The sequence below is a fragment of the Talpa europaea genome (genome assembly GCF_964194135.1).
Source record: "Talpa europaea genome assembly, chromosome: 2".
NCBI classification, from domain to species: Eukaryota; Metazoa; Chordata; class Mammalia; order Eulipotyphla; family Talpidae; genus Talpa; species Talpa europaea.
The window spans coordinates 143,909,898-143,925,024 of record NC_140068.1 but is presented as its reverse complement, the minus strand read 5'-3'; the positions used below and the strand labels follow the sequence as shown (position 1 = coordinate 143,925,024).

Genomic DNA, 15,127 nt, shown 5'->3' with positions numbered 1-15,127 from the left:
CTGAATTTAACTTGATGGGCTGTGAAGCCCAGTGGTACCCAATTCTGAATACACTTCAACGCTTAAAAAACAAAAACAGGCCTCCCCTGGTGGCGCAGGCAGTTGAGTGCAGCTCTGTGAAGCTGTCTGCAGCCTCTGCAGTGCGAGTTCGAGCCTGGCCGGCCGGGGAGAATCCCACATGACACAGCAGACCTCTCCTGTCACGCCCGCTGCTCCCCTCAGCAGTGTATTTCAGTCAATCTGCCTATTCTGCTCCCTGCTCTGTCTCTGGTCAATCCTCTCACCCTCCTACACATATGGCCTGTAACCTGGTTCTTGGATGCATGAATAAACAAATCTTAAAAAAATAAAAATAAAAAACAAAAACAAAAAAAGGCATCCCCATGGAGGACATACCTGCTGTGTCAATCCTCAAGACTTTGAAAAGCAAGAAATCAGCCCTCTCCTTCGAGAGTCGCCTGTGTAGATTTTGGGCCACCTCACCAGCTTTGAGAATCTTGAAAGGAGACCCACTCTGTACATAAAACACAATCACGGTGCTGCAGAGGAGAAAATAAAAGAGGCCAATCACACACACAGGCTTGGCCCAAATGACAAGCCACTCCAGCCAGAGTCCAGTAAAACCAGGACACTGGCATAGCATGGACTCAAGGGCGTGTCTGTGGGCCAAGGAATTGATCTGTTTCTATTCACAAAGCCTCTTCAGTCCCAAAGTACAGCTGATGATAGATAAAAGGAGGAAAGTATAAATGCATATATGTGTGCAGACACAAAGAATAATAGTTTCCAGACTTGTTCATACTTTTAACTTTTTGTTTAAACTTAGTTTACTTAACACAAATTCACCCTTTGAAAGTCTATCATCTGGGCCTCCCCAGTGGCACAGCGGTTGAGCACTGGGTTGCAAAGCTGCCCACAGCCTCTGCAGTGCTGGTTCGATCCCTGGCAGCCGGGCGAGGGTCCCACATGGCGCACAGACCTCTCCTGCCACCCACTGCTCCCCTGAGCAGTGTACTTCGTCAGTCTGCCTGCTCTGCTCTCCCCTCTGGCTCTGGTGAATTCTCTCACCCTCCCGTGTTTCTGACTGTGCCCAGTGCTTGTATAATAAATAAATAAATCTTTAAAAAAAAAAATAAATAAAATAAAAAATTAAGTCTATCATCTGGTAGCTCTTAGTGTGTTTATAGCCAGATTCCCTCCACTTTGCAGCAAAAACTCCCCTAGACTGAAAAATTAGGAATAAGCAGAATTAAACTCCAACTACCCTTTACACCCCTCCTGCTCCCTCCTTTTGATTAACCATTAACTTGTTCCAACTGCATTATCTGGAAACCGTGGAAAAACTCATTATGTTACATCCCTGGTAAAAATTTTCTGTGTCCCTCTGAGTTGATCGTGGAATCAGAGACAAACCTCCTCTGATTACTGAGAAAACTTCCTACTGGGAAAGTCAAACACCCTGACTCCTGCCTTCTCCACTGCCTGGCACCTGCTGGACCTAGAAATGCAAAACCCTGACTTCCCTCACATTCCTTCTCTCCCCACATAATTACAGCACTCCCACCATCTGGGGAGTCAGTATTATTAGGGTGCTAACCTCACTGCTGACTCCCTTAGTGACTATTTTGTACATAAACTCCTCCATGTAAAAACAATTCTCATGATTCAGTTTGGCTTTCTCCAGCACATTTTCATCACCTCAGAAAGAAACCACATGCCATCAGCAGCTGTGATCCTGTTCCATAGCTACTGACAACCACTCATCTCCTTTCTATGTCCATGAATTTGACTATTTTGGACATTTGATACAAACGGAATATACACGAGGCATTTTGTGTCTGGCGATTTTCACTTAGCATGGTGTTTTCAAAGTTCATCGTGTTGTAGCATGTATCAATACTGACTTTTTATTGCCAAATAATGGCCCATTGTATGAATTTATCTTATTTATCCATTCTGCAGTTGATGGATATTTTGGATTGTACCCACTTTTTGGCTATTACGAATAATGCCACTATGAATGTTCTTATGCAAGTTTTGATCTGGACATACTTTTTCAATGAAAATTTCCAAGAAATGGAAAGGAATTACTGGGTCACATGATAACCCTGTTTAGTATTTTGAGGAACTGTCAAACTGCTTTCAGTTTACATTTCCACCAGCAGTGTGAGAGTGCTCCCAATTTTTCCACCTCCTCATCAATATCTGTTATGGTCTGTCCGCTGGATTTATTGTCATCCTAGTGGCTATGAAGTAATATCTCTATATGGTTTTGATTTACTATTTCCCCAGTGGTAAAATGATGTTGAGCATTTTTTCATCTCTATTGGCCATTTGCAAGCGTGTGTTCTTTGGAGAAACAGCTATTCAAATTTGTTTTTGTTTCAAAAGGTAATTATAAAAACTACTACAAACTGGATGGCTTAAAAAAACAGAATTTATTCTCTCACACTTCTGGAGGCTGGAAGTTCAAAATCAAGGTTTGGCAGGGCCATTCCCTTTCGGAAGACTCGAGCAGAGACTCTGTTCCCTGCCTTTTCCCTTAGCTTCCCATGTTGCCAGCAATCCTTGGCATTCTGAGGCTTGTAGCTGCATCACTATATGGCATCCTGTGTCCCAACATCATGTGATAATCTCCCTGTGTCTCTCCATGTACAAGGATGCAGTCTTATTTGATTAGGGTCCACTCTACTCCAGGATAAGCTCCTCTTAGCTAACTTATCTGCAATGACCTTATTTCCAAATAAGATCATGTTCATGGGTACTAGAGATTATAACTTGAACATATGCTCTAGGGAGACACGACTCTACTGTAGTGGTTTTTATCATGAATGTCTGTTGGATTTTTGCCAAGTACTTTCTTTTTGTCTACTAATATGGTCATATGGTTTTAGACCTTTATACAGTTAATAGGTTTACTACCTATGACTGTCATGTGAACTGGCCCTTGCATTCCTAGGGTAAACCCTACATGGCCATGATTTATAATCTTTGTAATATGTTGCTGGATGCAGCTTCATAGTATTTTGTTGAGGATTTTTGCCTTTGTGTTCATATGGGATGTTGGTCTGTAGTTTTCTTGTGATGTTCTTGTCTGGTTTTACTCAAGAGTAAATCTGGCCTCACAGAATGAGCTGGGAAGTAGGCCCTCCTATTCTACTTTTTGGAAGAGTTAGTGAAAGTGGTATTAAATCAGTAAATGTTTTGTAGAATTCAATGGTAAAGCCATCTGGTTGGGAGCTTTATGGTAAGATTTTTGGTTACTGATTGACTCTCTTCACTCTGATAGATCTATTATAATTTTTAATATCTTCTTTTTTTCTGTGTTTTTCAATGATCTTGTTGGGTTTTTTAATTTTTATTTTTTTATATTCTTACATTGTTTCTTTTTGTACAATATTTGATTCTTCCTTCAGGTGTAGTCTCCATAAATCTCCCACCATCACATCACCATGAACAATCACCATAGTCCCTTGTGTTCTTCCCTATATAATTTTTGATATCTTCTTAAATCAGTTGTTATAATCGTGTCTTTCCAGGATTTTGTCCACTCCATCCAGGTTAACGACTTTATTAAGTATGATTTCTTGCAATGTAATCCTTTTTATTTCTGTATCGTTCGTAGTAACATCTTCTCTCAGTCCTGATTCTAGTAATTTGAGTCTTCTCTCCTTTCTCTTGGCCAACTTGCTAAAGTTATCAATTTTGTTGATCTTTCAGACATGTTTTATTGATTTTCAGGCATGTTTTGGTTCAGTGTTTCACATTTCATAAGAAAGGAAAACATGCAATCCATTTTAGAAAGAGTTATATAAAAAATAATTCATTTTTTTTTTAATTTGGCATTTTTCTAAGTAAATTTCAGCTCTCTGAAAAGCAAACCTAGACAGAATAGTTGATGATAATGGGCAGACAGGGTAATTATGAGGAGTTGGTTTTCATTCCAAATTCTTTCTTTCTCTCCTCCCACCCAACCTTAATATTCACAGGTTTGATAAGAATTTTTAAATAATATTAATATAATTAAATACATAAATCTCTACTAAAAAACAATGGCAGTTTGAAGCCTCATAGATTCCCTGAAGATTGCCACAGTAACCAATGAGCCTCTCATATTGAGAGAAGCCTCAGTCCCACGCCTGGACGGCAGGATGAAGTCTGGCTCTGAAATGTCCTCTGTGCATGCCCCAGGCCCTTTGCATGCCCTCCGAAGATATCAGAGGTAAACATCAGATCACTCTGACAGTTGCTAAGCTTATCACTCAGAACATTTCCATCAACAAACATCTACTGAGACTTGAAGGAAGGATATGAAATGATGTCAACCTTACTGCTGTCCTTTGAGATTAAATAGTATATGAGTAGGGGCCTCCCCTGGTGGCATAGAAGTTGAGCGCTGGGCTGTGAAGCTGCCTGCAGCCTCTGCAGCGCCGGTTTGATCCCTGGCCACCGGCGAGGGTCCCACATGGCGCGCAGACTTCTCCTGCCACCCGCTGCTCCCCTCAGCAGTGTATTTTATCAGTCTGCCTGTTCTGTTACCTGCTCTGGCTCTGGTGAATCCTCTTACCCTCCCGCGCTTCTGACCATACCCAGTGCTGGTATAAATAAATAAATAATCTTAAAAAAAAAAAAAGTATATGAGTAGGATAAAAGTGTGTGCAAAAATACAGAAGGAAGAGAACAAATGAGCAGCTGCATGCTGGACTGGTGTGCTGCTCACCTGAGATCTGAATGGGCCTGAATCTTCTGCACCTTGATGTCCGAGTCTAGCACGTTCAGCAGCTCAGCCAGCTGTCTCACGAGGGTGTCCTTCTGCTGCTCTGTCAACTGCCCAACGCCAACCTGCAGGATCAGCTCCACCAGGCCACTCTTCCTAGGGTCTGGGAAAAGAAGTTAAGGTATTTTCTACCTGAAGACCACAGGCATGATGATGTGAGGAGCATGGCTTTTCTAAGCATTTAGATGGTTTAAAATGACCTGTGTCAGGCCTCTCTGGTGGTGCAAGGGGTTCAGATGCAACCTATGAAGCTGTACGCAGTCTCTGCAGCACGAGTTCGATCCCTGGCCAGGGAGATACCCACATGGCACAGCAGACCTCTCCTGACTTGCCTGCTGCTCCCCTCAGCAGTGTATTTCAGCACATCTGCCTGTTCTGCTCCCCACTCTGTCTCTGGTGAATCCTCTCACCCCCTACTCATCTGGCCTGTATCCCAGTTCTTGTATACATAAATAAATAAATCTTTAAAATATAAATGAATAAAATAAAATGACCTGTGTCGTTTCGACATTTGGGTTTTAGAACTCAGGTAAATTTTTCCAAATACTACAAAGGCCATCCTCTGAGAGTACCTTATTCCCGTTTAACTTATTAATTTATTTCCAGAAGATAACCACGTGTGCTTAAGTCAAAATTTCAGCACCTCACACACTACCAAGGGCCCGAAAGGAGAATTTACTGTCCAAGCCCTGTGGGTACTGCACAGCTGGCTCACACTGTGGTCATGACGGCCATCTCCATGGAGTTACCCTCCCTTAGTGCTCCCCATACTGAAGCCCTTGGGTCCCCTGCATGTTAGGTCTTTGTCTTCTGGCAGGAAGAAGGAGGATAAAGTGTACCTCTAGTTCTCCTTAATGAGTTATAAGGCTGCACTGTTGGAGGAAAAAACAGAGTACAGAGAAAGCTTCAAAGCACCTCTGGCCAAGATGTAATGCCAGCCACAGCAGGACCTCCCATTAGGGTGACACCTCCCAACTGCAAAGAGCCCCAAAGACTGACCACCCGCATCATTAGCCCAGAATGGGTGCCTGTGAGCACACCTGGCTGCACTTCCACGGTAGCAGTGTCTGTGTCTGAGGCGCCCTGACTGTCGGCCACTCGTAAGCGGAAGGTGTAGACTCCCTCCACCAGGTTGGAGAGCTGCAGGGCAGCACTGTGGTCAGAGCCTCCGAGGACGTCCTGCAAGAGCACGCGGGAGAACACAATTCACCAATCAATACTCAGCTCCCAGTTTCTGGACTTCGGGGATGCCAAACCTCAGCGCGCTGTCTTTCAACACATGCACGATTTTAAGGGGCAGGTTGAGAAGGTCTGAGGGTGGTGAGTAAGCTGAAGATGTGGAGAATCAGCATCTCTTGCATGTAGACCACCAGGAGGCCTGCTTTCCTCAGATAGTTCTTCCTGAGCTATGCTTACCAAGGGCTTTCCAGAAATTGCCAAGTCATTAATTTTATCCACATTTAAGACTCCCAAGAACAAAGCACCATCTCTGAAGAATTTTCTGAGTCTTATTTCAAACATACTTTTACAATAGTCTCCTCTTGGGGGCCTTCCTGGTGGCACAAGAGGTTGGGGCGCAACCTATGAAGCTAGCCGCAGTCACCACAGCACGAGTTTGATCCCCAGACGGGGAGCAACCCACATGGCGCAGCAGACCTCTCCTGTCTCGCCCGCTGCTCCCCTCAGCAGTGTATTTCAGTCAATCTGCCTGTGCTGTTTCCCCACTCTGTCTCTGGTGAATCCTCTCACCCTCTGCATCTCTGGCCTGTGCCCCAGCTCTTGTATGTATAAGTAAATAAATCTTAAAAAAAAAAAAAGAGGCAGAGCGATCTAGTGGGGGAAAACCCTGCCCCCTAGGTTCTATCCAATTTGGTTAAGGATGAATTCGTTGACCTTGGCCAAGTCATTGTCCACCTTTGTATCTCACTTTCTGTACTAGCAAAGCAAGAATAATCTTTGCTCTATTGACCCATCTGTTACAATGTGAGGAACACAAATAATCTACTTGGACCAAAACCGGAACAATGTGGATGCCAGGAGCAAAATGATTCCCAAGGGAAGTCTTAAGTGTACAGTCCTTCCAGGCTTATGGTATCCTACCCCATCCAAGGTCTGATCGGGGGAAACAGTCCGAAAGCAGCTTTTGGCTAAATCTAAGAGCAGCCTATTATCTCCAGTCCTCAAAGGAAGCCCAGAGCATAATGACCTCAGGAGAGAATATGGAAAGGGAGATGAAATCATAACAGGGACTTTGCTGTGGACTTAACTGTGTCCCTGCCAAATTCACAGGTACTTCCACAGTGAATGTATTTCAGACAGAGCCTATTAGGAGGTAATTGATATTAAATGAGGTCAGGACAGAAGGCCCCACTCCCATAAGATCAGTGTCCTTGTAAGTAGAGACACAAAAGGGATCGCTCTTTCTCTGCATCAAACGAGAATGCAGAGAGAAGATGGCCACAGAGCTGTCTTCAAGCCTGGAAGAAATCTCTCACCAGAAACCAAAGTGGCTTTGATCTTGGATTTCAGGCTCCAGAAGTGGGAAAAAATGTCTGTCCTTCAAGTCCCCTAGTCAATGATATGTTGTTATGGCAGTGCTGGCAACCTAGTGCAGACATAATGAAAGTGATCAGGGGCAACTCTCTTCAAGTACTTACTCCAGCTGCCGGACTTTGGCCATCCCGGATCCACAGATAGGACACAATTCCTTGGTCATCAGTAGACCTTGAACCATCCAAAGTAATGGAGTTATTGGGAAGTACAAGAACGTGTCTGCCACCAGCTTGGGCTCTGGGAGGGCTATTATTTTCTAAGTCAAATACAAAAAGATGAAAGCAAAGAGACTGATTTAAAACATGGGTGATAGAAGTGTGTCCTAACATATTGATCTTGCAGGCATATAGATTTAAAATATCCAGAAGACATGACTGTCTGCCCCAAGCCCCCATCAGATAATACAGATGTTCTTAAAGCTCTGGGGTTAGATGGTAGTGATTTGGCTTCTTAGACATAGGGGATGTTTTTATTATCATTACAGTTGTCCTTTTTGAAAAAAGAGAGAGAGAGAAAGATCTTACTTTCAGGGTCAAGAAACTGAAAATATTTTGGTTTAAAATATGCTCTGGGGCCTCCCTGATGGCTCAAGTGGTTAAAATGCAGCATTATGCAGCTATCTGCAGCCACTGCAGCACGAGTTCAATCCCCAGCCAGGGAGCGGCCCACATGGAGCAGCAGACCTCTCCTGTCTCCCCCGCTGCTCCCCTCAGCAGTATATTTCAGTCAGTCTGCCTGTTCTGTTCCCCACTCTGTCTCTGGTGAATCTTCTCACCCCCACATCTCTGGCCTGTACCCCATTTCTGATATGCATAAATAAACAAATCTTTTAAAAAATATGCTCTGGGTAATTTTGTACTGTTTCACACTATCATCTGAAATGTATTTTTTTTATTTCTAACAGTACGAAATCTTGCCTGTCTACTAAGTAAAAGTTAAACAGCTAGAATGAAAAAGAATGAGACCATCACTCTGACTGGGTGTTAATTCTACTTCATGCGTAAGAGTCATTTCTGACATAACAACTTCAGGAGAGGGGTCTGGGAAGATCTAGCCAGGGCCCCAATTTGGGGATGAGGTTGCTATGAGGCATATCCTGCTTATTCAGCTGGGGCTTTGAGACCCAATCTGACCCTTTGCCAATTCCCCATGACAACAAAGCCAGCAACAGAAAACAAGTGAGGACAGTCACATGTTGATCCAAGGAGAAAAGAACACTCCCACTGGTAACCAGAAAAGACAGAGAGATTGGTGCAGGCACACATGGTGCCAGTACTAGCTTGTCCATTTTATTCTCCACATTCCCTTTTGGGGAGAAATTGGGAGCTTGGGAGGAGAGGGGTGGAAATCACACCGAAGATTTAATTTTATGGATACAGGGAAAGGTTGGAAAGAATCGAAATAGACTGCCAGGAAATTCAGTGAGCTTAAGTCCCTCTGTAAATATTTGTATTTTTACCAATACAACTTGTGAGCTTACCCCATATGAGCTCCAGCTGTGACACTGTCGTAGGCATCTCACCAGACACTCCACCACCACATATTCAACATATCCAAACCTACGAACCCTACCACTGCTATTTTGTGAACCTGAGTTCAGATAATCACACCCTTATCCCTCTGCATGCTGAAGTCAAAGTTGTTTTTTTCCTTAAGAAAATTCTTTTTTTTTTTAAGATTCATTTTTTCACACAAGAACGGGGGTACAGGCCAGAGGCACAGGAGAGTGAGAGGATTCACCAGAGAAAGAGCGGGGAACAGAACAGGCAGACTGACGAAGTACACTGCTGAGGGGAGCAGTGGGTGAGACAGGAGAGGTCTGCTGTGCCATGTGGGTAGCTCCCTGGCTGGCTGGGAATCTAACCAGTGCTGCAGTGACTGCGGACAGCTTCACAGTGCTGTGCTCAACCCACTGAGCCTCCGCGGGAGGCCCTGAAGTCAAAGTTTTTGGTATCATCTTAGACACTCTCCAGAGCCATTAAGTTACTAAGTTATGAGAATTTAGGCTCTAAAATATCTCTCCAATCTATTTCTCCCCATTTTCCTGTATTGGTATTGAATGGAACTCATCTATTCTTTTATGCAGACTGTTATAATTGCCTTCTATTCGCCCTGTTTTTGACCTTTCTCCCATCAAACTGACATCTTTTAAAAACCCAAGTTTTATAGATAAAAGGATATGATGCTAGGATGGGGCTTAAAATGCTCCAACCAGAGGATGCAGGGAGAAAGGAACTCTATTACACCATTTGTGGGAATGTGGACTGGTGCAACCATTATGGAAAGCAGTAAGGATTTACCTTAAAAAACTAAAATGGGGGCCTCCATGGTGGCACAAGGGGTTAAGCACCACACTATGAAGCAATCTGAAGCCTCTGCAGCACGAGTTCGAATCCCAGATACCAGGGAGCAACCCACATGGTGCAACAGACCTTTCCTATCTCTCCCGCAGCTCCCCGTAGCAGTGTATTTCAGTCAATCTGCCTGTTCTGTTCCCCTCTGTCTCTGGTGAGTCCTCTTACCCCCTGCAATTCTGACCTGTACCCCAGCTCTTGTATGCATAAATAAATAAATCTTTAAAAAAAAAAGGGAAGAGAAAGCTTAAAAAAAACTAAAATGGGGCTCCCTGGTGGTAGAAGGGGTTCAGTCTCAGTACTATGAAGCTATTCGTAGCCATAGCAGCACGAGTTCAATGCCCAGCTAGGGCGATACCCACATGGCACAGCAGACCTCTTCTGAATCGCCCACTGCTCCCCTTAGCAGTGTATTTTAGTCAGTTTGCCTGTTCTGCTTCCCACTCTGTCTCTGGTGAATCCTCTCACCCCCACACCTCTGGCCTGTACCCCAGTTCTTGTATGCATAAATTAATAAATCTTAAAAAAATATTTTTAGAAAATAAATAAATAAATAATATGAATTTCCACCTTGCAAAAAAAAAATGCTGTTTGCTTGCAGAGGGAGATTGGAAAAACAGCTCTTTCTTGGCCAAGCAGTGTTGGGCATCTGCCGTGAACACACAGCACCAACATTTTTGAATAGTCCTGGCTTGGAGTAGGGTCCTGAGAGGCTGAAAAGCAAACCCAGCCGGGCCCCCACAACTCACCCTTCTTCACAGTCACGGTGAGGGTGGCAGTGTTGCTCAGTCCCTGCTGATCTTTCACTGTTAAACGGAAGCGGTGGGTACCCACCTGAAGACCGGTCACCGTGGCGACAGCTTGGTGCACATTTTCCATCTCCACAGCACCGGGGCCTCTAGAAAATGGGAAAGAGATGAACAGAGGCAGAGGGTAGGATTCTAATTGTGGCAAACAGTTAACTGGTGTCCTTCTACCTGATTCTTTTTAGTTACAATCCATAGCTTCTAGAGAAATCTAAGAGAACATGTTGATTTAATCATACAAGTAATATATACTTATTTTTTATATATTTGTTAAAATATATTCAATATTCAAAATATTTTATTAATATATATTTTTCGTCACTATATATATATTATATACAGTGAGGAAATATATATGTTATATAATATACATAAATATGTAATATATATAGTATATATTATATATATAGTGAGTAAAAATTTCATCTTCACCTCCTACAGGCACAAGAGACCTCCCCACCAAAAAACACCCCCACAGTTTGCCTGCTACACACCACTGTTCAGGTGGAGGAAAGCCGAGGCACATCAGCATTCACCAAGGAAACAAAGGCCAACAGTGAGGGCATAGTGGTGAGAGGAACCAGTGTGCCATCATACCAGCCTCTCTGCTGGGCTTTGATTGAATTTGGGGAGGTATGTATTCCCAGACCCACTTCCTATCTTGACCACACCAACAGCGTCGTCCATCATCCAGTCCTTATGAGAAAAGAGGAGGCTGTTTCTTGTAGAAAAATGTCCTAAATCAGGCCTCCCTGGTGGTGCAAGGGGTTAAGACGCAACCTATGAAGCTGTCTGCAGCCACTGCAGCACGAGTTCAATCCCCAGCCAGGGAGCTACCCACATGGCGCAGCAGACCTCTTCTGTCTCGCCCACTGCTCCCCTCAGCAGTGTATTTTAGTCAGTCTGCCTGTTCTGCTTCCCACTCTGTCTCTGGTGAATCCTCTCACCCCCCCATACCTCTGGCCTGTACCCCAGTATTTGTATACATAAATAAATAAATCTAAAAAGAAAGAAAGAAAGAAAAAATGTCCTGAATCCAACTGTCCCATGGCAAAAGAGACAAATGCAAGCACATGTGCACACGCATCCACATAACTGGCTCCATACACACAGACAGGTTCTTCCCAAGCCTGAATCCATTATATATCTATTATATATTAAAAAAAAAATATCCTTTCCCAGGGCTCAGATCCCTGCCTAATGGGCAGCCTACCAACTGGTAAAGAACTTCTAGAGGGTCAGGGACTTCTAGGGCAGAACAGGGGCTTCGTCTGCCCCAGGAGGTGTTGCTAAAAACCTGAACCATAAGATGACTTTCCTCGTTTATATTCTTTAGTTCAGTGTAAGAATCATAAGCTAAAGTTTACTGCAGATAGAAGCTGTTGGATTCTTGGGAGCCTTAGAAACTACTCCGATTTCTTCTTTGAATAAAGTAAGTGAATTCCTCACCTACTGCATGGAGGAGGAGGGAATGAACAAGACCTGACATATGAAGGAGGGAATGAACAAGACCTGATTTCCTAAATGGAATTATAGGACAACCATTAAGATTGTGTGCTTAGTTTTTTTTTTTTTTTTAAGATTTTTTTCTATCTATTTATGCATACAAGAACTGGGGTGTAGGCCAGAGGTGCAGGGGGTAAGAGGATTCACCAGAGGCAGAGTGGGGAGCAGGACAAGAGGATCCACTGAAATATCCTGCTCAGGGACACAGCGGGGAGAGAGGAGAGGTCTGCTGCGCCATGTGGGTCAGCTCCGTGGCCAGAATCCAACTCATGCCGCAGTGGCTGGCAATAGCCTGATAATGCTAAGACTTAACCCCTGCGCCATCAGGGAGGACCCAAGATTGTGTGCTTTCTAGTGGAAAGACCAGCTCTTTCTTTTACTAGATGGCAAACATAAGCAGTGTGACCTCACTAGTCTCCACCAGTCTCAGTTTCTTCAACTTTCAAGGAGGATTATTATTATTTACCTCTAAGTTAGTGTATAGGATTTTATGAGATGAAGACTGGAAAGCAGAGAAAATGTTAAGAGATTGCAGGTGTCCCCTTAAATGCTGCAGTGCTCTGGCTATAGTCACCGCAGATGATTTGAGTGAGTGGCCAGGAGGCCTCGCCCAGGTTTCCCTGCAGCTCCTCTGTCCTGAAGCTGATCTCACACCAGACAGCCTGCCCACCTGCCTGGGCCTCACCTCCCTCCACTGTCAAGGAATGTCTATCTTGCCCATCCGCACTTGGTAGATTCTTCGATCAATGGTGCCCTGCCACTTCCAGAAACAATCTCACATCTTTCAGTCCCCCTCGAGTGGATTGCTGAATGTAGCCTGCAGAGAAGGAGTAACAGGAGCATTCAGCCACCGCATGAACCAGCAGCTCGGGGAAGAGGCCCACCTGACGTGCTCCCAGTGGTAGAAAACAACGCCATGGTCATCGCTGCTTCGGGTCCCGTCCAGGTTGGTGCTTTCCACGGGGAAGAAGAGCTCCTGGTCTGGGCCAACCACTGCCACCGGGGGCCTGTTGTTTTCTGGAATGACAGAGATGGCAGGCGAAACTGTTCTCTTTGCATTAAGTCTGCAATCCCCTGATTTCTTGATTTAAGCAAATGACCTGTATTCAGATCAGGTAAGTACTAGGGCTTGCAGCGACCTTGGGGAAACCCGAGGCACAACACTGTGGTCTCCTAGCTGACCTGGGAGTTAACTGTTCTGAGCGTGCCAGTGGAGTGATAGATAGCAGGAAATACTGTTCCCTGATACACGCATTTTTTAAAGAGAATTTTTTTTAAGACTTGTTTATGCATCCAAGAACTGGGGTGCAGGCCAGAGGTGTGGGGGGTGAGAAGAGTCACCAGAGACAGAGTAGGGAACAGAACAGGCAGATTGACTGAAATACACTGCTGAGGGGAGCAGCGGGCGAGACAGGAGAGGTCTGCTGTGCCATGTGGGTAGCTCCCTGGCCGGGGATTGAACTCATGCTGCAGAGGCTGCGGACAGCTTCACGGTGCTGTGCTTAACCCCTTGTGCCACCAGGGAGGCCCCTGATATATATATATATTTGGTGTTTTTAAAAGACCTCGAAAGCTGTGGAGTCAAGAGAGAAGATAGGAGGAGGGGAACGGGGAGAAAGGTGGAGGCAGAGAGGGAAGGAGCCAGAGAAGGAGGAAAGGAGAAAGGGACAGAGGGAAGGAGAAATGGAGGATGTCGCTTGTGCTTTCACCTCTGGGGCTTTTTCCATGTCACCTACCAGGCCGCACCATCACAGTGACCAGAGCTGTGGACTGCTGCCGCGAAGAATCTGCCACCATCAGCTGAAACGTATACTTGCCTTCCTGCATGGCAGACACATGGAGATAAGGTGTCTCCACTCCCTGAGTAGTAGCAAATACAAACATGTAAAAGAAAAGAAATAATATTAAAAAGCAGAGTGAAATAGGGGCCTCCCTGGTGGCACAGGGGTTAAAGACAGCACTATCAAGCTACTGGCAGTCACAGCAGCATGAGTTCGATCCCAGGCCAGGGAGCTACCCACATGGCACAGCAGACCTCTCCTGTCTCGCCCGCTGCTCCCCTCAGCAGTGTATTTCAGTCAGGCTCCCTGTTCTGCTCCCCACCCTGTCTCTGGTGAATCCTCTGACCCTCCTGCACCTCTGGCCTGTACCACAGCTCTTGTATGCATAAATAAATAAATCTTTAAAAAAAAAAAAAAAGCAGAGTGAAGAACTAATGATTTTACTTCATCTGCAGCGCTTCAAAAGGAAATGTGTGTGTCACCAGGAAAATGCCATTAAAGCCCACTGGGTATCATCCTAGGCACGCCCTTCAACCCAGCAATTCAACTTCTCAGTACCCATGCTGGAGAAAGGCCAGCGTGCTCAAGGAGACCACACAAGGTGGACATCTGAAATACCGCCTCTGACAGCTCAGAATGGAAACAATCTAAATGGTTCATCAACAAGAAAAGAATCAAACCTGCCACCATTCAATATGAAATGCTAATTTAAAAGAATGAAGTAGGTTCATAAATAATAAAATGTATTTATTAATCAAAGATATATTATTTTTTAAAGATTTATTTATTTATACATACAAGAGCTGGGGTACAGGCCAAAGGTATGGGGGGGTGAGAGGATTCACCAGAGACAGAATGGGGAACAGAAGAGGCAGATTTACTGAAATACACTGCGGAGGGGAGCAGTAGGAGAGACGGGAGAGGTCTGCTGCACCATGTGGGTAGCTCCCTGGCCGGGGATTGAGCTCTTCCTGCAGAGGCTGGGGACAGCTTCACAGTGCTATGCTTAAAATTAACCCCTTGCGCCACCAGCGAGGCCCCTCAAAGATATGTTACTAAGCAATATGTGGGAAAATGCATTTAGTGTGAAAGATTGCGCTGCATGAACACAAACATATGCAGTCACATAGAAGACATTCAGGAAATACATTATGGATAAAAGTAATTTTCTTCAGTGAGGGACTGCGATGAGGTCAAATTGTATTTTCCCTTTCTCAGAATTTATTTGAACTTTGTTTTTAACCACAAGAAGCAATTCATATATTACTTTTATAACTAAAAATCATTTTTTAAATTCTAAGGCAACATAAAATTTTCAATAAGATTTTTTTTATTTATTTTTAACTGAGG

At 44.4% G+C, this 15,127-nt stretch overlaps 1 protein-coding gene across 4 annotated transcripts in view; it reads right to left on the bottom strand.

Moving 5' to 3' along the window:
* KIAA0319 overlaps window positions 1-15,127 on the bottom strand; it is a gene marked incomplete at both ends in the record, with an annotated part of 68,881 nt that overhangs the window by 13,200 nt on the left and 40,554 nt on the right. For all 4 annotated transcript variants that reach the window (XM_084228829.1, XM_084228831.1, XM_084228830.1 and 1 more), the window contains 7 exons: window positions 397-539; window positions 4,721-4,880; window positions 5,818-5,956; window positions 7,435-7,586; window positions 10,434-10,582; window positions 12,881-13,013; window positions 13,733-13,856. In XM_084228829.1, coding sequence (XP_084084955.1) covers window positions 397-539; window positions 4,721-4,880; window positions 5,818-5,956; window positions 7,435-7,586; window positions 10,434-10,582; window positions 12,881-13,013; window positions 13,733-13,856 — 1,000 coding nt within the window. The remainder of the gene's footprint in view (window positions 1-396; window positions 540-4,720; window positions 4,881-5,817; window positions 5,957-7,434; window positions 7,587-10,433; window positions 10,583-12,880; window positions 13,014-13,732; window positions 13,857-15,127) is intronic.